Raw genomic sequence first — 26,115 nt, forward strand, 5'->3', positions numbered from 1 at the left:
AGTGGGCAAAAGACTAGCCCTTCTTCCTTTTGCCTCTATAAACAAGTGCATGTTGCTGAAGCTGTTGCTCAAAGAACTGCTGCACTGTCAAGCCTCTCAGAGTATTCAGCAGTGAATTTCTTTCTACATTGCTGCTTTTGCCTGTATTGAGCCAAACCACATGAAGCAAGACGAGATGTCAGTACACGTTCTATGCTGTCAAGTATGACAGACTGAAACTATGGAATGGTATATGCCAGTGGCAGATTGATGTGGGTGACTCAGTTTAACAACAAAAAATTAAATTTTACTTTTTTTTTTTTTTTGGGGGTGTGTGTGTGTGTGCAGAAAACACAGTAGTGGTGAACAGGAACCTAGTACGCTGCCATCACCACCTCTTCCTCCTGCAGCAGATGACCGTAATCAGGTAAGCTGAAAATGGCTTTGCTGAGTCATTTTTCCTGTGTGCATGTCGGGTGGTTTACCAGCACAGCATCTGTATCTCCAGATTGCTTACAGCAGCTAAAACACAACCTGTTTGCACTCAAGTAGTACTGGATGTTTTTATCAGTTTCCAATTTTAAATACTAAAATTGGAACTCACCTTTTTCCCTTGTAGCAGAAATTACTGCAAAACCAAAGATTTCAAGTTAAGCTAAGAGGCAACACAGTCAATTTGAATTGTTTGTGCAGAGAAAGCAAAAGCTTCACCAGATTTATTACCTGTCTTGCTAGAAATTTTGACTTGGAGCACGGCTACTGTATGTCAAGCAAATGTGCTGAAGTAGATAAAAAGGTTTTTCAGTAGGCAGGTATTTTAAGAATTGAGAGTGCCATACACAGGCATCAATTCTGCTTTCAAACGTAATAAATAAATCTTTGAAAATGTACTAAGGTGATGCATTAAGTATAATCTCAAAAAAATAAATGTTCTGCTATTAAAAAAAAAATAAAAATGCCCCCCCCCCCCCAAAAAAAAAAAACAAACAACCCCAAACAAAAAAACCAAACTAATTTTGTTTTCTCAGGATAATAAAACCAAAACCTGGCCTCCGAAGGCACCCTGGCAGCACACGTCCTCTGTCACAAACACGCTACCCAGTCAGAGTACGTCTCTGTATCCGATGAGCAGCCCGGTCAGCCAGTGGAGCGACACGATGCAGATCCTCCAGTCACCCATGTGGGCAGCAGCCAGCGACTGTGCTCCAGCAGCAGGAATCTCCTCGAACTTTGCCTACGCGCAGCAGCAGCAATCACAACAGGCTTCCCAGCACAAACAGATGAATAAGGGCTTTAAATCTTTTCCAGTAAAGCACGAACGCAGACCATCTTACCTGCATCAGTACTAACTGCTTTTCGTATTGGAAAACGCAGCACAGGGCCAAACATAAATGACGTAAACTTTGTTTCACAATTGTGTATTGGCTGTATCCTGTTTCTCTCATTAAATATGGAATTGAGGGGGTTTGGGTGAGATACACAAACTCTTGGAATTCTGATTTACAGTGCTGAGCAAATATGGCCAATATGTTTGTTTGATGTACATGAAACAGCCCAAAACTGTGATGCAAAAATGCTTTTAAAAACGTGTCTATTGCCTTTACTTTCAGAACCTTTTTTTCAGAAGAACTGCTGAAGGACTACCATGTGAGAAACACTGTATTTTATAGCTATTTTTCATATAGATTTATAGTTGAACATCTTACTGAAACACATTGAGTATGTTGAATAAATACATAGTGGTCAGTTTGCTCAACACTGTGCAAATTTGTAACGGGACAAGCTGTAAAGCCTTTGTATTCTCCGCGACTGGCCTGTGGGCAGCTTTTTTTACATGAAGTGCAACAGCAGCTTTTGGTGTGCCACACAAGTGAGTTCATGACGAAACCGTTGCAGAAGCGGTTGCGAAATAAGAGTTTTGTGGTAGGTTCCTTACGCTCGGTAAAGATCGGCAGAACCACTCAACCTTGTGTCACAAATGTTATCTGAGCTGCTTCAAGGAGGCGGCACCTGTGTGGATAATATGACACTGGTTTTCAAATAAATACACTGTTTCTTACTGCTTCATTTGGCCAAAGGCATTATCCACACAGTGCTCCTTAATTGTGTGAAAATATAGCCTAAAAGACTACTTGCGTGTATTTAAAGTCTTATTTCAGATGCTACAGTTGATTAAAAATTGTGAGCTGGCTCAGAAGATACTAAACTGAAATGTGGGGTAGCATTTAGTTAAAAGAACGTTATTTTTTTTAAAAGGATAAAGTAATTATTTGCAGTCAATATGTGCCATTAAGTGAACCTGTGGAATTAGGAATAATCTTCCAACCAAAGTGGATCCGGGAGAGTGACTGGTGCTTAAAAACTGAAGAACAATGGTAAATATATGTATAGCTATCCCACTGTATATTAATTGAGATTACAGAAGATTCTTTATATAGTTAGAGCTTATTTAAATTTTCATATTTCATCTTTGAAAGAGTCTAAAAACCACAATATTTTCTGGTATAAGAGTTTTGACAGTATTAATCTTATTTTTGTATTTTTCTTAAGTCATATCATTCTAATATGTTAACTACTAGTAAAATGGGTTATTAGTTCTAACTACATAATTTTTCAATGAAGATAAAGCACATTTGTTGTTTTTGTTTTTACAAGCTAAGTACATCTATATGTAAAGATACCAAAAAATAAATACGTTATATGTATATATAAATAAAAAAGTATACACAACACTAAAACTATTAAACATTTGGGTATTTAAAACCCATCCACCTTTTTTGTTTGTATGGTGACGGGCTATATTTGCAGGCCCAGATTGTTACCTTTTGTGCTGTTTGAGGATGCCAATGTTGCCTGTATTTATGATATTGTCACCATGTTTTCTGAAACTTCATACTTACCATGTTTACAAAGATTTGTTTGCTGTACATAGACTTTTTACAGTAATGTGCTTTGCACAATCAGTGTGGCTTCTGTCTGTAAATTGTTAATGGTCTGTACTACTATAATTTTGAAAACCCTCTGCTGAAAATGTTAGTGGTTATTTAACTTGATGAATGGTTTGGAGTTTCCTAAATCTTGTCATTTAGATCTAATATTAAATCCTAGATTTGGCTGTATTTACTGGTTATTCATACTAAGACCAAAATGGTAGTTAACGAAAACACTTAATTTCAAACTTTTTCTAACAAGTGCCAAAATTATCGCTATCGTTTTTGCAGTTTATTTGTAATTACAAATGCTGGCAAGTTTCTGGACCTACATAAGTGAATTGTGAAAACAAAGAAAGTTTGTCTGCATTTTGACCACGTAGGTGCTACTATGTCCTTTGCTTCCGATTGTTCTGAACACTGGTGATTTTAGGAATTGTTGCACTTGGCAAATGAGTCTTGCCATTAAACTTCACTTACACTGCCAAGTGCAAGGGTTTGGGTGCTTAGTTAACTTACCCTTATTGCAGTGCTTCTTGTGAATAGCTAATGCTTCTGAACTGGAACTGTACATTTTGTATTTTAAAGCTTCTGTAAAAGTAAACTATTTGCTTTATTAAAGATACACATTTAATAGGTCATACTTGTTTAAAATATGCACCTTGCTGAAAATGAGCAGCACCTTAAACTGTAATTTCGGTTTGTAAACAAAGATCTTATTTCATTAACGTGGGATTATTTAACAGTTTGAAAATTGTCAACTGCCTACTTACTGACTTAACCATATAAAAATGAACTTTATGCACTGTACAGTTTCAAGCATCTTTAAGGCTACTTTTTCCAAGTAGATTGCACTGAAGAATATGCCGCAGATAATGCCTTCGCAGTGCCTTTGAACTACTTGTGCAGATGAATGTTGCCAAAACCAAGTTACTTGCATTTATAGTAATTTGTGGAGTAAATAATTTTGCTGGCAGTGAGCAGAAAGTAACAGGCGTGCACCGCACTGCTGCCGCCACCCACCCGCCCCTGAATATTATCAAAGCTCTCCAGTTACGGTACGGTAATCGTGGGGCACCTCCGAGGTACGAGCAGGTGAGCTGTGCTCTTCCTCGCTCAGAGTACACAAGCATGTGGCTGACCAGGGACGCTGATGAGTAGCCAGGAAGCACAGGAATCCATTTGGACGATGCAAGAATTTGCTTGAAAAGCTCTGTACTGCAGACTACCGTAAACAAGTAAAAAGGGAAAGTCCGGACACAACTGGGGCAAATGCAGCCTTCTCCCACTGAAGTCCCTCGTGCTTAACTGCTCAAAGATATGCAACGGCCCCATTTTCCTAGAAGAGTAAACACTTTATTTCACTAAATCACTGAGCTGTTCCTGTGTTGACACATCACATATTAATTCAGAATATACTGTAATTTACAAAGAACATCCTTATTAAGCACAATTCCTACGATACAAGAGACATAACAGGCTAGTGCTTTTATATATATGGCAACATATGACCGAAGTTGTCATGCTGGAGGTAGGGCAATGACCTAGCTCGGCGCTTTCCCTGTTATTACACAGTCTTCGTCACAAAACAGTCTCTGCTTTGATGAGGGCACAGGAGTCCTCCAAAGGCACCTGGTAGCGCTGTGCTGACAGCCAGGCTCCTTCCAGCAGTACAGCCGCATGGCGTTTCTCAGAGGGAACATGGGAGTATGATAACGATCACCCTTAACGTTCTGCTTACAGTAACAGGGAAAAAGCCAGCCTAATGTTACATCAAAAACTACATCTGTGCCCTTAACGTGAAAGTATGGATGCTGTTTACCTGCCCCTCAAGACCACACCTCCTCAGCTCTCGCTCTAAACTTACAGCGTTCCTACAGCTTCCTAAGGCGTCACGGCTCGCGTCCAGGTGCGCGCTGTCAGTCTACGGTATTCTGCGTGCCGGGGGGCGTCGCATCGGCAATTGTGGCTAAATAAATGAGGTTTCTGTGCAGGATGTGCTGGTACCTGGGAGAGGAAGAAACAGGGCATCTGGGAAACGCCTCGGAAAGAGCGACCGAGCTATGAGAATGATACACAATCGGGGCAACCCCCGCGGCGGCCTGCTCTCCTTCCGAAGGCCGGTACGCTGCGCCGAGCTGCCCGCTAACCCGGCGGCAGCAGGCGGCACCGCGGGGCGGGAGCGGCAGCCCGCTCGGCGGGGCTGGTTGCCGCAGCGACACTCACCGAGGCCTCGGCACAACGCAGCCGGCACCGGGGGTGCCCCGCGCGGCAGCAGCGCCTGGGAACGGCGCGTCTGGGGGGGCGTTCGTAACGGCAGGGAAGCTGCGCAGGGCCCGCCCGCCGCGGGTCACTTACTGCACGCAGTCGGTGGCCCGGCCCTTGCTCTGGTACTCCACGATGCACCGGATCAGCTGGTCGTTCTCCTCCAGCAGCTGGGGCACAGGGGAGCGCCGTCACCGCCCGGCCCGGGCCGCGCCCGGCACAGCCGGCCCCGCACCGCACGGCCCGGGCCGGGGGGGGCTGGGGGTGCCCGTGCCGCCGCGGCCCCTCGCGCCCGCGCTCACCCGCTGCAGCGTCTCCTGGTTCACCTCCGCCTTCCCGCGCAGCCGCTCCGGCACGAACGCCACCGACATGCCGCCGCCGCCGCCCCGCGCAAGGGCTGACGGGCCCCGGCGGCTCCGCCCCCCGCGGGCTCCCATTGGCTCCCGGGGGCGGCTCGCGCACGCCACGCACGGCCAGCGGCCGCCGCGCGCCTCGGCACGTACGCGGCGAGTGGGCGGGGCCCCCGCTCCCCCGGCCCGGGCACGAGATGCGCGGCCCAGCGCCCCGCCGCGTCCGGCCGTTTGCTTTAAACCGAGACCGAGCACTGCAGTGCCCAGCGCGCGCCCGCGCCCCCCCACGGCGGGGCAGGGTAGGGCACGCGGCAGGCCCGCCCCACCCCCGCCAGCGCCCCCTGCAGGCCACAACGCGCCCAAGGCGAGCAGCGGCCGCCACCGGCCCTGCCCCGCCTGCCCGGGGGAGCCGCAGGGGAAGCGCAGCCGCGCGGCCCAGGAACCGCGATTCCCCCCCGCCCGGTCCCCGACCCCCCGTGCCCGCCGGTGCCCCTCCGCGCACCCTCATCCCCCCGACAACCAGCTGAAGCACGAGTAATAATAACACAAGACAGCAAATTAGGTCAAAACGTTTTAATCTTTGGATCCCTTTATTCCTGTGGCCTTCATATACATACACAGACACAAATGACCGGGTTTCTATTTCAGCATATCAAAAAGTTGTAATGAGTCATTCAGAATTGGCAAAAAGTCCGTCCTCTGTCATTTGTGATCCCGCGCTCTCAGAACCAGCATCGTTAATGTCTCCGAGCTATGGTCTATCAAAATGCAAACAACTTCAAACACTAAGAATTCTTTAAATCGCTTATGTCTACAGGTATTACAACAAAGTTAACATTTCAAGAATTGACAACTGGAGACATACTTTCATCCCAGGCATTGCAGGAGAATCACAAACTCGCGTGCCTGGCTCCATTATTAAAAAAAGTTAATATTTATCACTAAGTAAAATTAATTGCAAATTTTGACATATGAAAATTTCCTTTCTCCTTATTTGAAAATATCTCCTTAATTTGGTCAAATCCTGTGATATGCCGGAAACTACAAAACCAAATTCTTGTGAGAGAAGTGAAAAGCGTATCCAGTTTCATGTAATGGAAGAACATTTTCAAATATTCATTGTAGTCCAAATATAAAATCAAACATTTAAGCCTGAAAAGCTGCTAAAAGAAAGAAACAAAAACACACCCAACTAATTCAGTGTTCTTCAGCATATCAACTTTCGCAATAACACAGTATGTTTGCCGACTTAAAAATGTTTATTCTTTAAAAAATTAGTTGCTTTTTATACAGCTATACAAAGTTTGTAATGTTTCTTTGGCAATGGGATATAATGGAATTTTACAACTATATAAAAAGTTTCCTTTGCCTAAGAAACAGTATTTACTGTGTGTACATATCTGACTGACAAAGCAAGTTTTCTACTGTCCAGCACCCTAGTTGATAAAAGTACAACTATCTCAAAAGGGCTATTACAGGATTTCCAAAAAACAACCTTCAGTGGATCAAAACTCTCACAGTATCGACGGCCTTCTGCATACAATTGTCCTTACAACTTGAAGCAATTATCAAATACAGTTTAGTAATAAGAAAAAATCCTTTCCGTGATGAAAAAATACTTAAACTCCATCGAAGTACTGCTTTATAATTAACTATACATAAGAAATCACTTATCCTTCTGCTTCAAATATATTTAATGCTCACTGTTTTCAAAGATGGCCATTTTTCAAAAGTAACTGCATTATACCCCTTTGAAATTAAATAGTTAAATCCCAGTGCTGGTGACAAGTATACAGCAAATTAACTTCATTCTTTGCAGAGATTGAAACTAATTCTCTGGATCAAGAAGATCTAGACGTTCACCCGGTTTCAGCTTTCTTGTAGACTATGCAGCAACTTTGTTGTCTTTCTAGAGGGAACAACAGTAAAATATTAAAATTAATTCTGCAAAACAAGAATCACAAATTAATCTGGGGAAAGATGCACTTTGGTGGCTACTTCCCACCTTCCGGGATCAGGAAGGAGACCTCCCTACGCCATCAGGTTGGTGCTTGGTCAGCACACCAGTGGGTGCCAGACCGAGGAAGCAGTGCATCGCTGACTAGACGTGTGCCACCAGTCCTCAGTCTTTACACCCCCTCCCTACTTATCAGGAAGCCTGTGAAATTCTTTCACTCAGGAATTCAAATCTTTAATCTTCAAATCCTCAGTTCAATTCATGCTCAGCTACCAAAAGTTTCTTTAAAATCACAGGATGAATTTTTTCCAACTAAGGAAGGAATAACTGAGGGATAGTCAGAAAGCTTCTGTGATTAAAAAAAGCCCAACCCACCTCACCCCCGCTTTTTTTAATATATATAGAAATATTTAAATCTGGCAGCAGAGAACAAAGATTCGGAGTTCAAAAAAACCTCCTAACTACTCATGCAGTAAACCACCAGGAAGAGTTCTTCTGCTCCAGTCAGAACCGTTAAAGCCTACATTTACTTGCACTGATCTGGTTAACTGTATTCGTTACTGGCATGCTGATTAGGATCAGTATTAGCTCTGTTCCTTGACAAGCCGACGTCCGAGTTGAATTTACACACTTCATGCCAAGAGAAATAGCTTGTACTGAAATTATTGAAAGATTCTGGTTTTGTAAGCAACAGAACTCTGCTGATTTACATAAATCTGTGTGATCAATGAGCTTTCATAAACAGAATTTACATTGTTTTCAAGAAAAAGTTCATCTAAGATACCAGCTACTGGATATAATTGTGTCAAGTTATAATGAAAAAGAAGCGTGTAACAGGACCTTACAGAACTCAAGTATTTTTAAATCTTCCTTTTTGCAAAGGGTCATTGCTATACTTCAGTAACTTCAATTACTGTATTTTAGGGGTTGTACAGGACCTTAGAGATCTATAGGCTTTGTGCCAACTCAAAAATTCAAAAAAGCTCCAAAAATTCAAAGAAGTTGGTTGCACGTGAGAAGCAAGTCAAATTAGTCTCTCTCCATATTCCCATTTTACAATATTGCTTAGAAGAATGCAATTCACATGAACACTTGTATTAAATCTGCAAAACTTTTAGTATTAAAAAAACTTCCAGCTACAGAACAAGTATTTAGGGCACTTGAAGAAAGGTAGCTTTTAGTTTTGGTTGCTGCCGATAGTAAAATAATGTTATGTAAATAAAATTTCAGCATTAATGGACTTTCAATTAAGTAGCTCGGAGTACCTGCAAAATACTACTCAAGAAATTCTAGTTCAACATCAAACCTAAAAGCACGAGTTTTTCTACCACTGGTTTCCAAGAACAGTGGGTCAGGTCACAGTAACATTAAATGTATTTTACCCTATATTCAAAGTCAGCAAACTCCCTGCCTCCGCGACCTCCTCTGAATCCACCACGAAAACCTCGGGGAGCAGTGAAACCACCTCTTCCACCTCCTCGTCCTCTTCCCCCTCGGAAGCCGATCCCCCCCCTGCCTCTGTACCCTCCACGGCCACGATTGGGACGCAGCGGTATTCCGAAGGTCTCTGCATTTAGCCTTCTTTCTTCAGCCCAGGTGGGTCGCCGTTCTCTGCCACACAAAGGAACAAGGATTGGTTTAAAACACACGTCAGATCTAAGACTGCCTTGGCTTCGCAGGAATCGCCAGAAAGCCCGTGAAATTAGAAGTGATACACTAACCACATTGTAAATCTCCACATTATCTCTTCTGCAAGAGTCTAGGTGTCTGCCACAATTCATTTAACTCAACAAAAAGGGGTATGTTCCAGTATCATTAATTATGTATTAACAGTGCTGTAAGAGTTCCCCATGTAGAACTACAGCCTGTATCCTCTGCACACAGCAATATACATAAAATAAATAAATAAAAGCTGTCAGCAATTTAAGACAAGAAACAGAAAGTAAGAGTTTGCAGTTACAGATGTTACTTTACCTGTCAGTACAAACCCCCACCCCCCCAATTCAAAAGGGGTCAGCAACCCACACCATCCTGTCTCATAAAAAGGCGACAGCAAAATAAGCTTTCATTTTCCTGAAATGCTATCTTCCCCTTCAATCAACACTACTGGCCAAGGCAGTTATGTCATCTACTTAGAAACAATTACCAAAACACAGTCATAATTGATTTAACTAAAGTGGTAATTTAGCAGCAAAACAAAACTAAACCCCTATTTTAATAAATCTGGAAAGGAGATTTTAGGGCATGTACATTAAGTTCTAGAAGCATAGTTCTAAAACATTTAAAAATGTCTTCCTATTGATGTACTGCACCTCGCCCACAAAGAAATTCCGTACTTTATATTCCTGTTTTGGTTTTGCCCGCTCCATGTGGAAATAAGCTTTACTCGCTTCCAATTCAAGAGAGTCGACTGTAGTAAGTACTGCTGACCGAGGACCTTATGACATAAACATGCATTAAGTAGACTAACAAGCTTCCCCTTGCAGGCCATACCTATTGTCATCACAGGAGATGTTATCAAAGAAGGATTTAGTTTTGTCGTAGTAGCAGTTGGGTCCAAGTGGATCTTCCTCATCCGCATTCCCTTCACTGTTTTGGGTATCAACACCTGAGTCACCTTTGTCTTCTCCATTTACAGGCTTCTCTGGTTTCTCAAGTTTATCTTCTGGATAATAAAAAAAAAACAGAAGCCTTCCAGACCATCATACTAAACAAAACAGCACTGTTAACTTATTCCCAGACAGACAGACACGAACTATACCGAATGCTCAAAAATACAAAAAACTCCGCCAAAATTTAATGTGGAAGTCAAATAATTTGACACAAATTAGGATGTTTTGCTGCTGCTGCCTGGAGGTTTGATATCCTCTATATTCTCTATGAGTTTAATTAACAAAACCACCTGTGGCAGAATGGATTTGACAGCCACCTATTTTCTAACCTCCTAGCTCCCTCCTTTCCAGTCTTAAAAGCCTCACTCAGTCATTCCTCATAAATGTCATTCCGTGTTTTTGCATGTCTCTGTCTTCTGGCTTCGCTGTCATCTCTGAGACACACAGCCAGCATTTAAGACATTATGCTGTGAACTGACTTTATGATATATTTCTTTCCTGATAATGCCACAAGTTCAACTTACTGTTTTGACTGGTACTGAAAAAGCAGCCGATCGTTCAGCATAGCTAACTATTATGACCATAAACTCATTCCTAAATGCTTACAGCTTAACGTCTCATCATGCTGTGCATGAACCTCAGATAGCCAACTCAAGCTCTCCGCAACACACACACACAAATTACCACTCTGTCTCATAAAATATTTCTGTAGCTTTTTAGGGTTGGCTTTCCCTTTCCTCTATTATTTTGAAAAATGAGTATCAACAGCAAACTGCCAACTCATTTAAAAATGATCCAGAAAAAGAGAAAAGCACCAGAGAACAAATCCAATGGGACTCAACTGGTGGTTTTTCCCTACGCTGAAATCTGATCATTTGTTCCTACCTTTTGTTTCCCAGCTTTCAGCCAATCATTTACTCAAACAGGGAACTCCCTATTTTAACTTGTAACAATTTTGTCCAAAAATAGTAACAGTAGTAACAGCCATGTTAACAAACAGGTGGCTAGTCACAAGAGAATGAGGGAATTAAAAAGACAAGCCTGCTGGAGAAACAGAAGTGTTGGCAATATGGATTCAAACTGCTCCTGTGTTTCTATGGAAAAGGAAAAAAGCAAAAGAAATGCTGGAAATGTTCTCAAATTTAACCTCTTGTGCATCCTCCAGCAAAGTTCTGATCCCAAACTCCTGTTCTTGTGATTGCTTTTGGTCCATTAATAATTGAAAACATAAAGCATGGGTTGTCTTCTATTAAATCTTTTCCAGAACTCAGAAGTAAACTCAACACTATTGGGACTTCTGCTCAAGTAATCTGCATTTTTAACCAACAGACTCATTAGAATATGCTTGCTATTTAAAAATTCCTTCAAAACTCAAATCATGAACCAAGTATCTGATTACGTAGATGATCTCAGATTACTTGTTAATTTTACTTATTTCTTAATGACTGCAAGTGAGACTAAATGTGGTATGCCACCTTTTGAAAGTTGTTCTCCAAGGTAGGATATTAAAACAGCAAGACAGTTTTTCCACACTCAAATTTTAAGCAAAAATTGGTTTACCTTTCAGTTTAAGTTTATTATGAAATTCTCTATCAATTTCCTCCTTGTTGAATTGTGCATTTGCACTTTCAAAGTCAAAGTCCTTCTCAAACTTCATTGGACCATCCCTCCTAATGCCAAATCTTCCTCGGCCCCCTCTGTGACCTCCACGGCCCCTCCGTGCTGATGGTCCACCTGGAACTGAAAAGAGGGAAATTGTTCGGTTTGGTTTTGTAGACTGGATTTTCGTTGAGGGTGGGGCATGGTTGGTTTTTTGGGTGGGGTTTTTTATTTTGTTTTTTAATTCCTGGTTAACAGGTCGGGACTTTATGCATCCTCTTCCCGCACTTCTGTTGTTTAAAGTCCTGGCGGAGCAGCTTGTAATTTGTAAAATCACTTACAATAATCACAACAGTGACACAGAAAGCATAATGGTACTAAACGACTTTCTAGAACTCATTAAAAGCTTTCATAAGAAGAGTTAAAATGTTAATGACTTTTCAGTCAAGTATTTTTGTAGAAAGTTAACACTTTTTTTTCATGCTGTTGTGTTTATAAATCCATTAATAGTGCTTGGTTTTGCATTTTTATTCAAATTGCTTAATACAGAGCAAACAGAAGAGATTTTTCTCTTTAACGCTGACTTTTTGTGCTTGTATTATTCTGGCCCAGGGCAAAGTTATTGTTACCCATTAGAAACAATTATGTAAAAGCCTTTTAATAGATGAATTCTTTATTACTGTAATTTGAACTGCAAGATTTCTGGATGTTAGAAACAAAAGCCCTCGCAGTTTTGCAAAGTATACACAACGCTGTACTTTAGCAGACTTGAAGACTTAATGAAGTCTGAAAACAATGATAGCTATTTCTCAAAACAAGATTTACCAATTTGTCGTTTGTTTTCATTTCTGAGTTCATTTTCTGATCTTGAAACCTTGTGTGCTTCAGCTAAAGTTGGAAATAAAAAAATTATTTGTTTATCCTATTAGGTATTTTTGATCATACTTTTGTATATAATTATATGGTTCAGATTTCAAAAAAATCCAAACCTATAAAAGCAAACCACAAGTTTAATTCTTAAAAGAAAAAAAAAAAAAACAACTTAGAATATATGCTTGACTTTAGAAAGCAATTTATATAATCCAGGTCTCTGCTGACCAGTCTACCAGCAGGAAAATTCCTGTATTACCCTTAAAAAAGAGCACTTCATATGTGTATGGAAGAAAACAAACTGTATGAAAATTATCCAAAACTACCTCGTCTGTGCTCTTGATTCTCTAACGATTTTTGGCTAGCAGACACCAAAGGTCTGGCTGGTACAGGACTCCTCCTCCCAACTGGTGCTGGAGTAGGCAAGTGGGCTGAAGCTGTTTGTACTGCTTGTTCCATGGTGGGGCTCCTTCTCAAGTGATCTATCTGAGGGCTGGAACGACCTGGGGAAAAAAACCAAAAGAAAACCAAAACCCAGAGTTATTTCTCATCTACAGATTTGAGTTACTGGTCTCAACCAATCTAGGCTGACAGATTTATCTGCCTTACCAGTCAAAGACAGCTGTGTCCAAAGAAGAAATAAATATTTCTGCACCCTCAGATCCACTAATCCAGAATGAAGGATACTTAGCAATTTCCCTTCCCCCAGTCTAAAAGAAAAAAATGGGTAGGACAATTAATCCCTACCAACCCATCCATGATGCGCATTTAGCTATGGAATGAAATTTTTTGATTGACAGGAGGTAAAAATACTCTGCTTCCCTAGAAAGCCAAGTGGCAAGTGACTGCTTCCAGAGGCAGAGAACCAGTTGCGATACTGAAATTTCATCTAGTGCACTCTGTTGTATGATTACCACAAAATAAATGAACAGTGATGGCTACTGCCAGCCATAACGCAGATGAAGGAGCTGTGAAAGCTTCCTCACGAAGTGCTGTTCATACATTTCAATTTGCAGCATGAGTGACTAGAGCCAGAAGCATGATTAGAATGGAGACATTTGATCTGGCCAGACAAGTTTATGACATCACATAGGTAAATCTACTAAGAAGTTAGAATAAGACTCCAGTCCCAGTTAAGAAAGTAAGACTGCATTCCATAAAAAAAGCTGAACAAAAAAACCCAATAACCCAACCCCAAAACCAATCACACCACACTTACAATCTACAAAGATGACAAAATATTTTTAAAAGCTAACACACAGAGGAAAAAGCTTTTTAGTGCCCCACAGTAAATTCTGTGGCAGAACGTATTTCATCTGGAGAATATGTCATATATTAGTCTGAGAATCATACAAGTTTTAATTTCACCTACAGAAAACCAACCTACTCTTTCAATAGAGACAGCATAAATGCTCAGCGTACTTTTTCCCCCCCTACAACTAACGCAACACAGTAGAATCTATTTTTGGTAATCCACTCAATCCTAGAAAGCACAAACCTCAACTAGAATTTTGGAAAAACACCCTTGTTTGCTATGAAGCCTTCTGCCTTTTAACACGACTGCATAAACTTAAAAAAAGCATTAAGAATGTATCTTAGCACACACTAACTCACAGCAATAAAGAGTAGAAGAGCACGAAATAAAGTCTTGCAGATTTTAAGGAGCAGTCTTAAGATACCTGCATGAAAAGTGAGGGTGAAGGTGCTCAGCATCTCTTTTTTTCTTTGCCACTCTGCATCAACCATTTCCTTTTTGCTTCTTTCTTTCTCCAATATTATACAAACTATCCATACAGTTTCTATCACTATTAAGCTGACTTAACTGCCATGTCACTGTCTCTACAGGGAGTCAAGCCGGCTGTTAATGTTATTTACATAAATATGCATTAACAAAAAATATTGTTAGGAATAAAAATTTAAAAATTATAAGCAGGACTTCAATCATCATGAAGTATCTTCAGTTTTGTCATGCTATCAGTAAAACTATATATAGAATTTCCATATGTACCTATTTGCTAACATTATTCAACTGAAATAAGTCCTGCTCCTCAATACAGATGCTTTAAGGATAACAAATGTGTTGCTAACAGTTATGTATCCAGCATGCCAAGATGTAGGAAAACACATTTAAAGAGCAAGAACAAAACCTCTCAGTGCTTTCTGGTTTTAATACCAAGTGTTTTCATGACAGAATTCAGCTAGCTTCGTTAGCATTTCTGGAAACTACTTAAGTTATGGGGGCACAACTGGTCAAAAATGATCAAAGAGTTATTCAGTAAGATTTACCTTGAGACATCTGTGTTTTTAGAGATCTTGCATCTGTTGTAAATGCAGAACCCACTGCAGTGCTCTGGGACATGCTAGCGCTGGCTGAAGAGTCTGTTCCAAAAGATGTTAATGAACCTCCTGCTTTGAAAGAAATAATATAGTTGTAAAACCTGGTTTAGACTTTTTTTTTTAAATTAGTACTAAATGATTAGTGAAGCCATATTAGGTGTATTATAGAATGACCACCTAAGTCTGCCATTCCCATACACTTGGGAGTTTAATGAAATGTATGTATTCATAGTAAGTTGGTAAAACTAACATCTTGATGCTTTTTATCTAAAAATAAGTAGAAAAGCACTGCTAACTGAATATCACAAGTATTAACATAGCATAGTCATAACAGCATCTTACAGAATAACAAACAAACATTATTGGCATATATTTCACTTAACAGCTTTAACCAAAAATATGACTGTCACATCTTATTAACTGGTATCAAGTTATGGCCAATTCTACAGCCTTCTTTTCGCATGGCCAACATTTTCAGCACCATGAGTAGCACTGATGCCCTAACAGTTACAAAAATATATGTAAAAACCAAAAAGGTGAAATAAAAACCTTTTGAGGGAGGAATCAAAGTTGGTTGGTGAGTCTAAGAGAGCACGTGCAGTATAAAAGAATACTTCAAGCATGTACTTCGTGCCAAGCTAACCTCTCATGCATAGCTGCAGGAGTGTGCTGGCACACGGACTACTGAATAATCCAACCCCTGGGTTAAGGCACACACCACCTGGTCGGTCAACCTGGGATACCAGATGTTGACAACACAGCTATGGGGCTCTTGTGGAAGGGGTGTCCCTGCCACTTGGGAAATGTAAGGAATACACGATCAATGTAATGAATATGTATGAAATAAAAGGAATTCATAAATACAGGAACCTTTCCCCACTTCTCCCGCTGAAATAGGATGTTTAGTTCTCAATCATAATTGCTTTGATTTGACTACGAAGAACTACTTTTGAGCTGAACTGTGGGACTGATTACAGATAGAAGACTTGGGATCTGCCCTTAGGGTAAGACTGATGGAATAGTAACCACTGATTACTGTCTAGGCACAAGCCTGCAACTTCACTTATGGGAAAACACCAAATAATAAAAATGAACATACCAACTCCAACAGCACTGAACTGCTGTCCCACCAGTGGGCTTGGACTGAACTGACTGTATGCAGGCATTCTGCCAAAAGGACCATAGGACCCCACAGACTGGAATGAAGATGTAGTTGAAGATCCTAGTGAAGACTAAAGACAAAAAAACAAAAAGCAGGAAATAGTTCTGCAAGGTAAGATGTGCAGAAACTCTAGAACTATTCATTAAATTTACCTTACCACCACCACTGTAGCCAATACATATAGAAGACCTAAACATTCATAAAGTTGCATTTTTTAATATCAACAATTTAACTGCTTTAACACAGAAGCAAAGACAACACAAGAAAAAGAAATCACACACGTTATTCTGCATGAAAACCCAAACCAGGTAACAGTTAGCAGAAAACATTTTCACAAGTACTTAGACAGTTTAGAGAGCACTTTTACCCTTTCCAATATCACTAACTTGTGAAAACAGTACCATAAAACTTTGCACACTTTTCTCTACAACCTCACATACTGGACTCTTCTGTCAAACGGATGTGTAAGCTTCTGTTGGCAACTTGAAAAATGTCCTCTCTTTTCCCCTAAGTTTCAAAAGCCACACAAAGAATGAAAGACCCAAACATACTGGAGGAGGGTGGGGTTACTATTACTGGGGTTAGCAATTTCACAGATCACAGCTGCCACTTACAAAAGGAGCTGCACCGAATTTAGCAAAAGACTTTAAGAAGATTGCAAAGGTAATTTGTAAGGAAATATCAAGAATTTTATATTATGGAATTATCAAGTTCCATTTGAACCATCATCCATCTTGCTCTCAGGGATGATTTTAAGACATCCCACAAGCACAATCAACAAGACAACAAATTTTAAAGATCCAAAGTAACTCTCTCTCAGTCCATTTACTATGAAGTAACAGATTAATTCACCCTCAAGGCTTCAAGCTGCAAGCTTCTCTCCCTTCAGCAACCAAGTATTCCCTTTGTAAATAGCTGCCCTTTAGTATAAAGCCTATATAGCTAGATAAAACACTTTAATCACTAATGATCTGAAGAAATTTGAGTATCTACTTCATTTGACTTATACCAAGTCTCATCTTTCCAGTAAGTCTTGCATACGTGCCCTCCTAAGCCAAGTAGCTTCAAAAAAAGGCATCAACACCTACCAAAAGTCCTTAGCTGTTTCTGAAAAACTGTCTGCTTTGGCATCCGGTACATTACGCTAGAGTTACATTTCAACCTTGAATTGCACAATTAAAGACACAATTCAAAAGAAGAAAATCTTTCCAGAGTTCTTAACCTTGGGTTGTGATCTTTACAGCAATAAACATTTTAATTTTTAAACACTCACGTAGAGGGTACTTAAAGCTACCAGGTTTTAGCTTCAGCAACATCTAAAAATATTTTTTGGCTTACCTGAACAATAGCAGGATCCTGTGGCAAAGAACATTGAGGCTTTGGTGGCTCACAGACAGTTAGGTCTTTAATGTCACTGCCACGGAATATAATATACTCAAAGACTTCATCACGAGGTGGTATAGGTCTATCAGTTGGTCTATCTTCTGTGCCAAAGGAGCGAACTGCAAAATCGAGGAGAGAGAAGAAAATAAGAGCATCCTCCATTCACCAAAAAAGTTTTAAATTATACTGCAGAGATCAACAGCTTTAGAAAGAGTAATATTCTGTTGAGCAAAAAAGCTTATTAAATAGACAGCATACTCTTTGCCATTATCAACTGGTCAGACATAAGTAATTTGATCTTAAAAATTTCTGTTAAAAATCAAGCACAGACACCTCTTCTATTCCTTACTGAGACATCATTTATGCTGTCACTCACACATTGAGTATTTTGACCGTTTCGTGAGGATAAGGGGCAGCAGCAAAGCAGTTTTTGCTAAGTTCACACTTTCTGGATATTATAGCAGCAGCAACACCAACAAAGGCTGGTATGTCAGCTCTGTGACTCAAGGACTAGATGAGTTTACATACTTCATATTCTGCACTTGTAAATTAGAAAAAAACCCGCTACTACTACTAGAAACTAGACTATTAAAAATTACCAAAACCAAAGCATTTCTCAATAGATTCAAGATCTGAATCAAGTTTTACATAAAAATTAGAAATTCTGTGGTATGTACATACAACTTTTACTAAGCAAAACGCATTCTTGCTGGTGTAAGGTTCATATGATCTCTGTCAAGTTAAACTCACTGGGGCACAACTGTCTTCCTCAGCAGGTCTGCATAGTGTGCAACATATCAAGACATTAAATTTATTTTTATGTACTGAACTGCAACAGTTTTCAGATTATGTAGCGATGAAGCTTACCATGCTTTTCCCTTTGCACTACATATAATCACTACCACTGTACACAGATAGCATCACTTGCACTACCCTTTCCAAGGCTTCTCACCTTGAGACTGCCAACTGTAGGTGAACATAAAGTGAAACAAACAAGTGCATCTGAGTAAGAGCTATGTCTCCAACAGCTGGAGTTTTGTAAGCAAAATTTAAACCATTAATTGAAACTAGGGGGCAGGGGGGGGAATCATGACAGTCACATTCTACTGAAAAACAACTTGCTGCAGCTTTAACAATCCCTCCTGATTGTCTTTGTTCTAGCCTTTTAAAAGAGGTTTTTTGTTTGCTTTGTAAGGTACTACAGTTTATGCTGAGAAAACATCTGTATTTTGTTTTAATTTACCAGAATTAGTTTTCCCTCCATTTTCAGATGCATCAACAATTTGGAGACATCATTAGGCGCTTATTTGCAGCCATAAAACCATTAGTCAAGAAAAGCAGAGTTTCCTGTAGAGGTGTACAAAGTGGTACAGAGTCATTTCTCAGGCTGCACCAACCATCTTCCATCACTGCTGCTTCTTCTAATACTGCATAAACAGAGCTTATCAGTCAAGTATTACAAATATTTTTGAGAAGCATAATTCAGGGGTAAAGAGATCAACTCCACACTACAACGAAAAATAACATTAAGTGGTTACAATTATCTTGTTCATACTTACATCATCTACTGAGCTGAATTTAATCAACTTTTCTATTTCTGTTCATCTGAAAGTCTGCTCTGAATGGTACTATAAAATGTAAGCGCTGTAAAAAGGCATATACTGTTAAGTGAATTTCAATCTTTGTAAGATAAAAGTCTTTTCTTTCTCTACAGAAAAAGATAATCTGAAGCTGAAGAATTTGCAGAAATTAACTCTAAGTAATACACAATAGCTTAACAACATTGTCAACTGGTCATATGCATTACCTTAGTTCATTCTGTTGCTTTCTATTCATCAGGCTTTTCTATCTCACTGACTTGACCGAGAGAGAATCCACCCTCACTTTCTGGCCATCCTATACTCTATTGGATAACTAATAAATTAACTTGGCTCTTCATTCCATCATTTGACCTACTGTCTCGGTAAGTAAAACTGAAGTTGATTTTGCATTGGTTCTCTCTGTCCCACGCTGAAATGGTTGCTTCAGTAGCCATTTTGTCTATGAAGGTGCACAATAACGGCCAGAGCACGATCAGTAAGTTACTGAAGTATTTTACTTTCTAGCGAAAGTGAAGGAACCAAGCAGCAGGAACACCATGAAAAAGGGTAGTAAGCTAGAGAATCACATCCCACCTTTACACAGAAATTAAAGTAAGATGAACTATGGAAGAAATCTGCTTTGAAAGTACTTCTAAGTCAGCACTACGCTGCATGGATAAGTATTTTACTATTAATACCAGCATCACATGACACATATAGCAATACTTAAACTCCTAGCAATTACCTTTCCCTGTTCTAAATCAATTAAAGAGAAAAGTGAACAACCTAACTTTCATCTAATGACACCTTAAAAGAGGTAAAGGTATTTTACTGTATGTCAAAAAATTTATCTTTCTCCCCATCATAAAGTTATGAAAACAGCAAAATGAAATGTTTTCAATAGCAAAAAATTAATCTTTCAGAGATTCAGTTGTCTGTGCAACCAGACCAAGACGCTAATAAGGTCCTCAATAGTTTTGCAACAAAACACATAAAGAACCGCTACTAAGAGTTCGGGGGTTTTTTCCCCTACCTCTCCCCTGCCCCAAACCAAACTGGTTTTAGTTTCTGCAAAATATAAAGACAATTTTGTCCAATGAAGACAAGCTCTGCTGGAGAGGGATAAGCAAACTTGCTCTGATTGGGAGTTCAACCTTCCCCTCTCACCCCGCAACACAACAAAACCAACCATTCCCAAATCTAATTTCCTTCTAAAGCAAGGAACCAGAACTGCATGTGCAGTAATCTAAGAAAGCAGTTCAGGATAAGGGCTACTGAATGTTTTTGCAGTATCTATCCCAACTAGGTTCTTCAGATAGCAGTACAACATAAAGAGTTGAATGTTACTTTTAATATTTCTCAAAGGGATAAATAGCTATCTTTCCAGTTTCTTCTGTCCTAGCTTGGATTAGGATATTACATAATCTGAGCTCACTCAAGACTAATATAAAAGGTGGCCAGTGCAACAAGATTTCAAAAGAAATAGCTTTTACCATAGCTTTGCATAATCAGAAATACTAAGTTACCAGAGTATGAAAACCACAAGGTATGGAAGCGGCAGCAGTCGTAGAGCTCTATCAAGCACTCTCTCTTGGGGTACTTCCCCAGACTACACCCCTCCTTCAGAACAAGGTGCAGTGGTTCATATATAGCAAAATACTGAAGAGTGAGAGGAAATGAAAATAAGCACGTGGAGGATAAGGTAATCTTACAGCACTTACCAGGACTATGGTAAATCCATTTAATCTTACTTTGGTCAATTTAAGTTTTTTTGTGGGTTTTGGTTGGTTGGGTTGGGTTTTGTTGTTGGGGTGGGGTTTTTTTTTGTTTGTTTATTTTTAATGAGTTAAACTGGCTTAGGGTCTTGCTGACTAAAGGCAACCATCACATGTTAAAAGCAAACTTATTTCTTGTCAGCATAAATACACACAATTAAGTACCTAGCTAGAAAGAAACCAACACTGTTGAGTCTAACAGGATTCATGCATGTGACTTTTTGCCCAAGTAGTTCCACCAATTTCATATCAAAGCGCTGCAAATATTTTTGTACAGATTTTGATTGACTTCATTCAATGTTACTACTACACTATGTTTCAATGTATATTACTGTATTATACTACTATAGCATCCCAGGAAAACATCGCAGCTTTCCCTATCAATTAACAGAAATGATTACCCATTGATTAACTCAGAAAAATACGGTGTTAATCAGAAGCAAACCTATATATTCTACTAGCAAAAGAGGACTGGTCCCACATAACGTGAATCACTGGCAAATAGGTGGTTCAGTCTCTGTATGCAGCACTGACACAATCTTATCAGCCTGACTTCATACATCGCATACACACAGAGAAATCAGTCTCCCCCCATGCTTAAGGCACCCAATGAGAAGCATGACAACTATGAGACCACTTCAGCTCCCACCTCTCTGCAATACACCACAACCATTTCCCTATAAACATGCTCAGATGCCTGCACACCACAGTACAGGGAAAGTATTAATGTGAAGGAACCAGTTTGTGGCAGGCTCGTACCTTCTGAACAATTAATTCAGTCTGCAGTCCCTTATTTGCAGGGGTGGTAAGTTAACAGGCAGACAGATATGAGAGAAGTAGCCAGGAGTGCGCTTTGACAAGAGGAATTTTTCTGCTGTGACACACTATGCACAGGACTGGTTTGGCACACATGCCCTAAACCTCAATACATCAAGGAAGCATGTCACTTAACTAAAAAAACAATTTCATAAAAACTTGATACAGATTTAACACTTCCCTTCCCTGCTCCTACCCCTGAACTCTAAGAAATGCTTAAGCCTTCACCAGAATTTAACTTTCTTCTGTCTATGTCTCTGAGGCTTTCACTCAATTAATACTGCATAAAAGTCTAAAAGAAAGGGAAGTTTTCTTTTTCATGTGTCGTTAGACTAGGGAAAGACTATCACAGATGGCTGAAAATGCCGCAAGTTTAACTACTATTCTGTTAACAATATATTAATTATAATGGTTCCAAATGCAACTCTCAGTGGTCCAACAGCTGATAAGTGAAAACTGATGCATGATACCAGAGAGACAGCATGTAATTTCCTTGTTTCTTATACTCAAAATCCTAAGGATTCCCTTTTGTTGGCAGGGAACAGCCTTTTCTGACCCAATGTGACTGTTCTTACACAGCTTAGCCAGATTAAAAATCTATCTCTTCAAATAGGTGCCTTGAAATAGGAAGACATTCTGTATCACTAGCATGAAAGATCACATCTAGTTTTAATGCTGCAACACACAAGATCCACAATCTGTCACGATTATTCTGTAACTGCCCCAGGTAGGGCTTCAATCCGTTTACAGCAAGAAAATTTTACTCTTAACCACAGCTTGCTAACACTTTATTCTTAAATTGGTTGGACTTAATGGTGTTTAAAAACCTAAGTATGAATTAGAAAGATGAACTGGAAAAACATGCCAAGTTAATTCAACTTGAAACTTGAGAATAAGAGTGGATGTTTTTTGGTTCCAAACAGCAGCTCTGAAAAGATGGCAATCCAAAGAAAAAATATGCGCCACTAACACATAAAACCCTAAAATACTTGTATAGCTTGCTTAATATTTGGAATCCGACATAGATGGAAGTCTTCCTCTAATGTGCGTGACAGAGGCCACAACTTTTGCTAGTGGCAGGATCACAGCTTTGTAAATAAAATGCTGATTAGAGAATTGTAGGAGATTGAACCTCAGTAAGTCAAGACTACAATCAGCAGTACCCTGTCAGCAAAAACTTATTTCTGTCTAAAATTGCAGATTGAAGAGAAATGAAGGCATTCCACACGTACAACTTCACAAGATTCATTTCAGACTTCAGTTTGCCCACAGAAGTCCTATTATTATGCAAATCCGTAGTTATTCAAGAACAGATTCTACCTTTACCTTTGCACTTTATGAAACAAACAATTTCAGTGATTTTAGTTAGGAAATTAATAAGTCACCCTGCGCTTGACCCAGGTTAACAGTCACGTGGAGCCAGCTACATAGCAGATCAACTGGAAGCATGAAGTCACCTTTTGGGGCCTTTTTTGTCTCTTTTTGGCAGAAAATTTGACATTTGTGCCAAAGATCCATGGTCTGGTTTGACTGCTGTACTCGCCACAGGAATAAGAGATAACAATTAACTGGTCAACATATTTACAGCTACTGACAGTTCAGAAGGAAGATCTGCTTTTTTCACATATGGACCCAACCACAATTAACCACATTTGCCACCTCACATATATGCTATCATGTCACATTCATATGACCTAAGTCTTCATTTATTCAGAAACTTCAATACTCTAGAGTTCAGCATTTTGTTCGCAAGCACAGTGAACTGTTTTGGTCTAATACAGTTGTTATCAGCTTCCAGATTGATCTCAAGATTTTTGGTTCCAGGTGGCCTAGAAATACTGGTTTATTCTCTTCTGAATCATGACACTATTACAAAACACGCATTCTTCAGCTAACACAGCCAAGTTTTATTAAAGCTAATTTAATGGTTTACATTTACATTTCTGATGAGAGCTATGGGAAAAAAGTAGATTAGATTTGTAACTGTAGTTTGATCTATCTTAAATATGTACACTTTGGCAGATATGCCATAACATGACTTAACCACACTTGAGAAGTCATGCAAAAGTGGCTTGGTCAGCACTAAACCTGTCTAATTTAGGGCAAGACTATCACAAGCTCCTCAAGGTCGATATTCTTGTAAGTGCTTTTGTACAAACCTTAACAATCACAACATGCTACTGGAATTTCTAAACATCTATTCACAGTGCTCACCTTCTTCTCATATAAACAAATACTATCTGTCATTTTTAAACAGATAATGCAATTCCAGAAACAGTAATTTAACCTAAAGGCAACCTCAGAAGTGGAAAACACATCTTGAAAGCTACATGCCCCATAAATGAACTATGCAAACCTGGGACCTGGGACCAAACCTACCATAAGGCATTTCAAAGCATGCATACAGGAGTTCATAAACAAAGCAACCTATTTCTTAAATAATAATTGGAAGGGGGTGTGGGGGTGGGGTGGTCTTAAAGCGACAATGCACAAGAACAACAATTACCACAAAGGCCAATGTGAGATGAAAGCAAAGAAACTGCTACGTGGTATCAACTCCACAGACTAACGATTATAAACAGCACCTATGTAAAATGTAACAGACTGTCGTTATGCTAGAACGCTAAGCCTATCATAGCAAACAGGAACTGAGGTTTGGAATGCTCTCAGTCCCAAAAATTTAATTCGCATGAGGAGCAATTTTCCCCCTTACCTGATGGCCAGATAAACTCTCTGCTTTTACATATGCATTTAGATTATTTAGCAAGACTTTACAGAGTCAAGAAATGTAAAATACCACTGAGTTTTGCAGAATCTATTAAAAAGATGTTGTTAAAAATTCTATGTTTTACCTGAATATTACACACTCACTGCCACGGCTAATACACCTGTATTGAGTGTGCATTATAATGTGCAAGAAACAGCAAAGTCCTTTGGACACCCAGTTTCAGAGATTCTCTATTTTACTCCCCAGCCTCTGACTACTCTTCTCAGTAAACTTACCATCCTAACTTTCTTACACATACATCAGCCTTCTTTGTCGATAACCTAGCACCCACAGGACCCCCTTTAGACCCGAGCTGTCTCCTACCCCAGAATCAAGAGTTCCGGCCCTGTAACCTGTAGGTCTGGAATTCTTACGATGCAAAGAAATCCTCTTCCCAGCCTTCCTCTCCTGCACCGCTTCCGCCGCTTAGGGTTTCATACTTTTACTCTGTTCGGGACTCCCTGGAGCAGCCCCTAACGAAGCAGCGTCCCTAGCTCCTTTTAGCGACGGTCCCGCCGCGGCGGCTCGGCGCTCTCCCTACGCCCTCCCGCAGCCGGGGGCGCAGCCCGCGCGGCGGGAGCAGGGGCCTCCGCAGCGCCGTCGCGCCGCCGCTCTCCCAGCCCCTCACTCACTTCCACCTCCGCCGCGAAGCGCCGCGGGTCGCCACAGCCCCGCCGCAGCCGCTCCGCCGGGGAGAATGGCGGGAGGACGCGCCGCCGGCCGAAACTACGCGGGCTCTTCCCAAAGCACCGCCAAACCCCCCTCGCAGCTGCTGCTGGGCCCGCGTAGGCTGCAGGCCTCCCCCTCGCCGCCCGGGCCTCCTCATCGCCACGGACGACTCTGCCGCGGTTTCAGGTTCTTGCTCGATCCCCGACGGGCCCCCAACGGTCCCCACGCCACCGCACGCACCGCGGTCCCGCTCCCCACCCGCCCCCTCCCCGAGGCGTTGCCGGGCCGCCAGGGCCCAGTCCTCTGCTCCGCCAGGTCCTTACCCTTGGCCAGCGCCACAGTAGAGTTTTCGGTGTCAATGGTGTATAAGATCCCTTCATAGCGGATCTCGGCCTTGGAGATAAGGCTGATCTTGCTCCCGATGTAGGGCGTCCCCCCACTCATGGTGCTGGCTCCTCGGTCAGGGACACCCCCCCTCCTCCCCTGCCGAGCGCTCCTGAAGCCAGGCACACGCAACTAAACAAGCTCGACTCAAGAGTCGTAGTAGGCGCTCTACTCCTCCCGCTTCGAGCCCGACCTTCCGCCGATCCCCCAGCGACGGCTCTCCCTGCGCAGACTCCCTCAGCACACCCCGCACCAAAAGCACCCTGAAGCTCCCAACATGGCCGCCGCCTTCATCTTCCCTCAGAGCCGCCCCCCCTCACTCCAGCCGCGAAATGGATGCCGGGAGTGGAGCTGATCTCGCGAGAGCTGGCGGCTGGAGGCGGGGGGGGGGGGGGGGCGCTGAGGGGAGGGGGCGGCCATTTGGGCCTCATTAGGAAACTGAGCGGCCTTGAGTCCTAGGGCTCTTCGGCGTCTCTTGCTCGGTGCGTGGAGGGCGGCTTCTCCGGCGGGCTCTGCTGGGTTGTGCCTCGTCGCGTTTTCCCGGCCTGGTCCGGCCCAGGAGTGGTGCGCGGTGCCGGAGTGGTGCTAAGTTGGGGCCGTGTGGGGCCTGTGGCTCCCCGTCCCGGGCTCCTGACCGGCGCGCCGGGGCTTGGGGCTAGCAGCTTGGAGCACCCCCCATG

The 26,115-nt window shown here is 41.3% G+C and overlaps 3 protein-coding genes across 7 annotated transcripts in view; 1 reads left to right on the plus strand and 2 right to left on the minus strand.

Moving 5' to 3' along the window:
- Positions 1-3,719, plus strand: part of GARRE1 (granule associated Rac and RHOG effector 1) — a 63,304-nt gene extending 59,585 nt beyond the window's left edge. For both annotated transcript variants that reach the window (XM_037408743.1, XM_037408744.1), the window contains 2 exons: positions 328-406; positions 1,008-3,719. In XM_037408743.1, coding sequence (XP_037264640.1) covers positions 328-406; positions 1,008-1,328 — 400 coding nt within the window. In that variant the 3' untranslated portion in view covers positions 1,329-3,719. The remainder of the gene's footprint in view (positions 1-327; positions 407-1,007) is intronic.
- A 524-nt stretch (positions 3,720-4,243) lies between these two features.
- SS18L2 (SS18 like 2) lies at positions 4,244-5,598 on the minus strand. Of its 2 annotated transcripts, XR_005107624.1 has the most exons (4): positions 5,477-5,598; positions 5,268-5,344; positions 4,732-4,916; positions 4,244-4,642 (listed from the first exon to the last, which is right to left on the minus strand). XR_005107624.1 is itself a non-coding variant. In XM_037408747.1 (3 exons), the coding sequence occupies exons 1-3, from the start codon at positions 5,543-5,545 to the stop codon at positions 4,829-4,831; spliced, it is 234 nt and encodes a 77-aa protein (XP_037264644.1). In that variant the 5' UTR covers positions 5,546-5,598; the 3' UTR covers positions 4,244-4,828. The 2 variants fall into 2 exon arrangements, 1 of the variants encoding a protein (XP_037264644.1); XM_037408747.1 differs by having other exon boundaries at positions 4,244-4,916.
- A 484-nt stretch (positions 5,599-6,082) lies between these two features.
- Positions 6,083-25,774, minus strand: LSM14A (LSM14A mRNA processing body assembly factor). Of its 3 annotated transcripts, none has more exons than XM_037408763.1 (10): positions 25,375-25,774; positions 17,400-17,563; positions 15,999-16,131; positions 14,849-14,968; positions 12,889-13,065; positions 12,518-12,580; positions 11,654-11,833; positions 9,975-10,146; positions 8,864-9,092; positions 6,083-7,433 (listed from the first exon to the last, which is right to left on the minus strand). In XM_037408763.1, the coding sequence occupies exons 1-10, from the start codon at positions 25,493-25,495 to the stop codon at positions 7,410-7,412; spliced, it is 1,383 nt and encodes a 460-aa protein (XP_037264660.1). In that variant the 5' UTR covers positions 25,496-25,774; the 3' UTR covers positions 6,083-7,409. The 3 variants fall into 3 exon arrangements, with proteins under 3 accessions (XP_037264660.1, XP_037264659.1, XP_037264662.1); XM_037408762.1 differs by having other exon boundaries at positions 14,849-14,971; XM_037408765.1 differs by lacking the exon at positions 12,518-12,580 and having other exon boundaries at positions 14,849-14,971.
- Between the last annotated feature and the right edge of the window lie 341 nt (positions 25,775-26,115).

This window comes from Falco rusticolus, chromosome 15, assembly GCF_015220075.1.
Source record: "Falco rusticolus isolate bFalRus1 chromosome 15, bFalRus1.pri, whole genome shotgun sequence".
NCBI classification, from domain to species: Eukaryota; Metazoa; Chordata; class Aves; order Falconiformes; family Falconidae; genus Falco; species Falco rusticolus.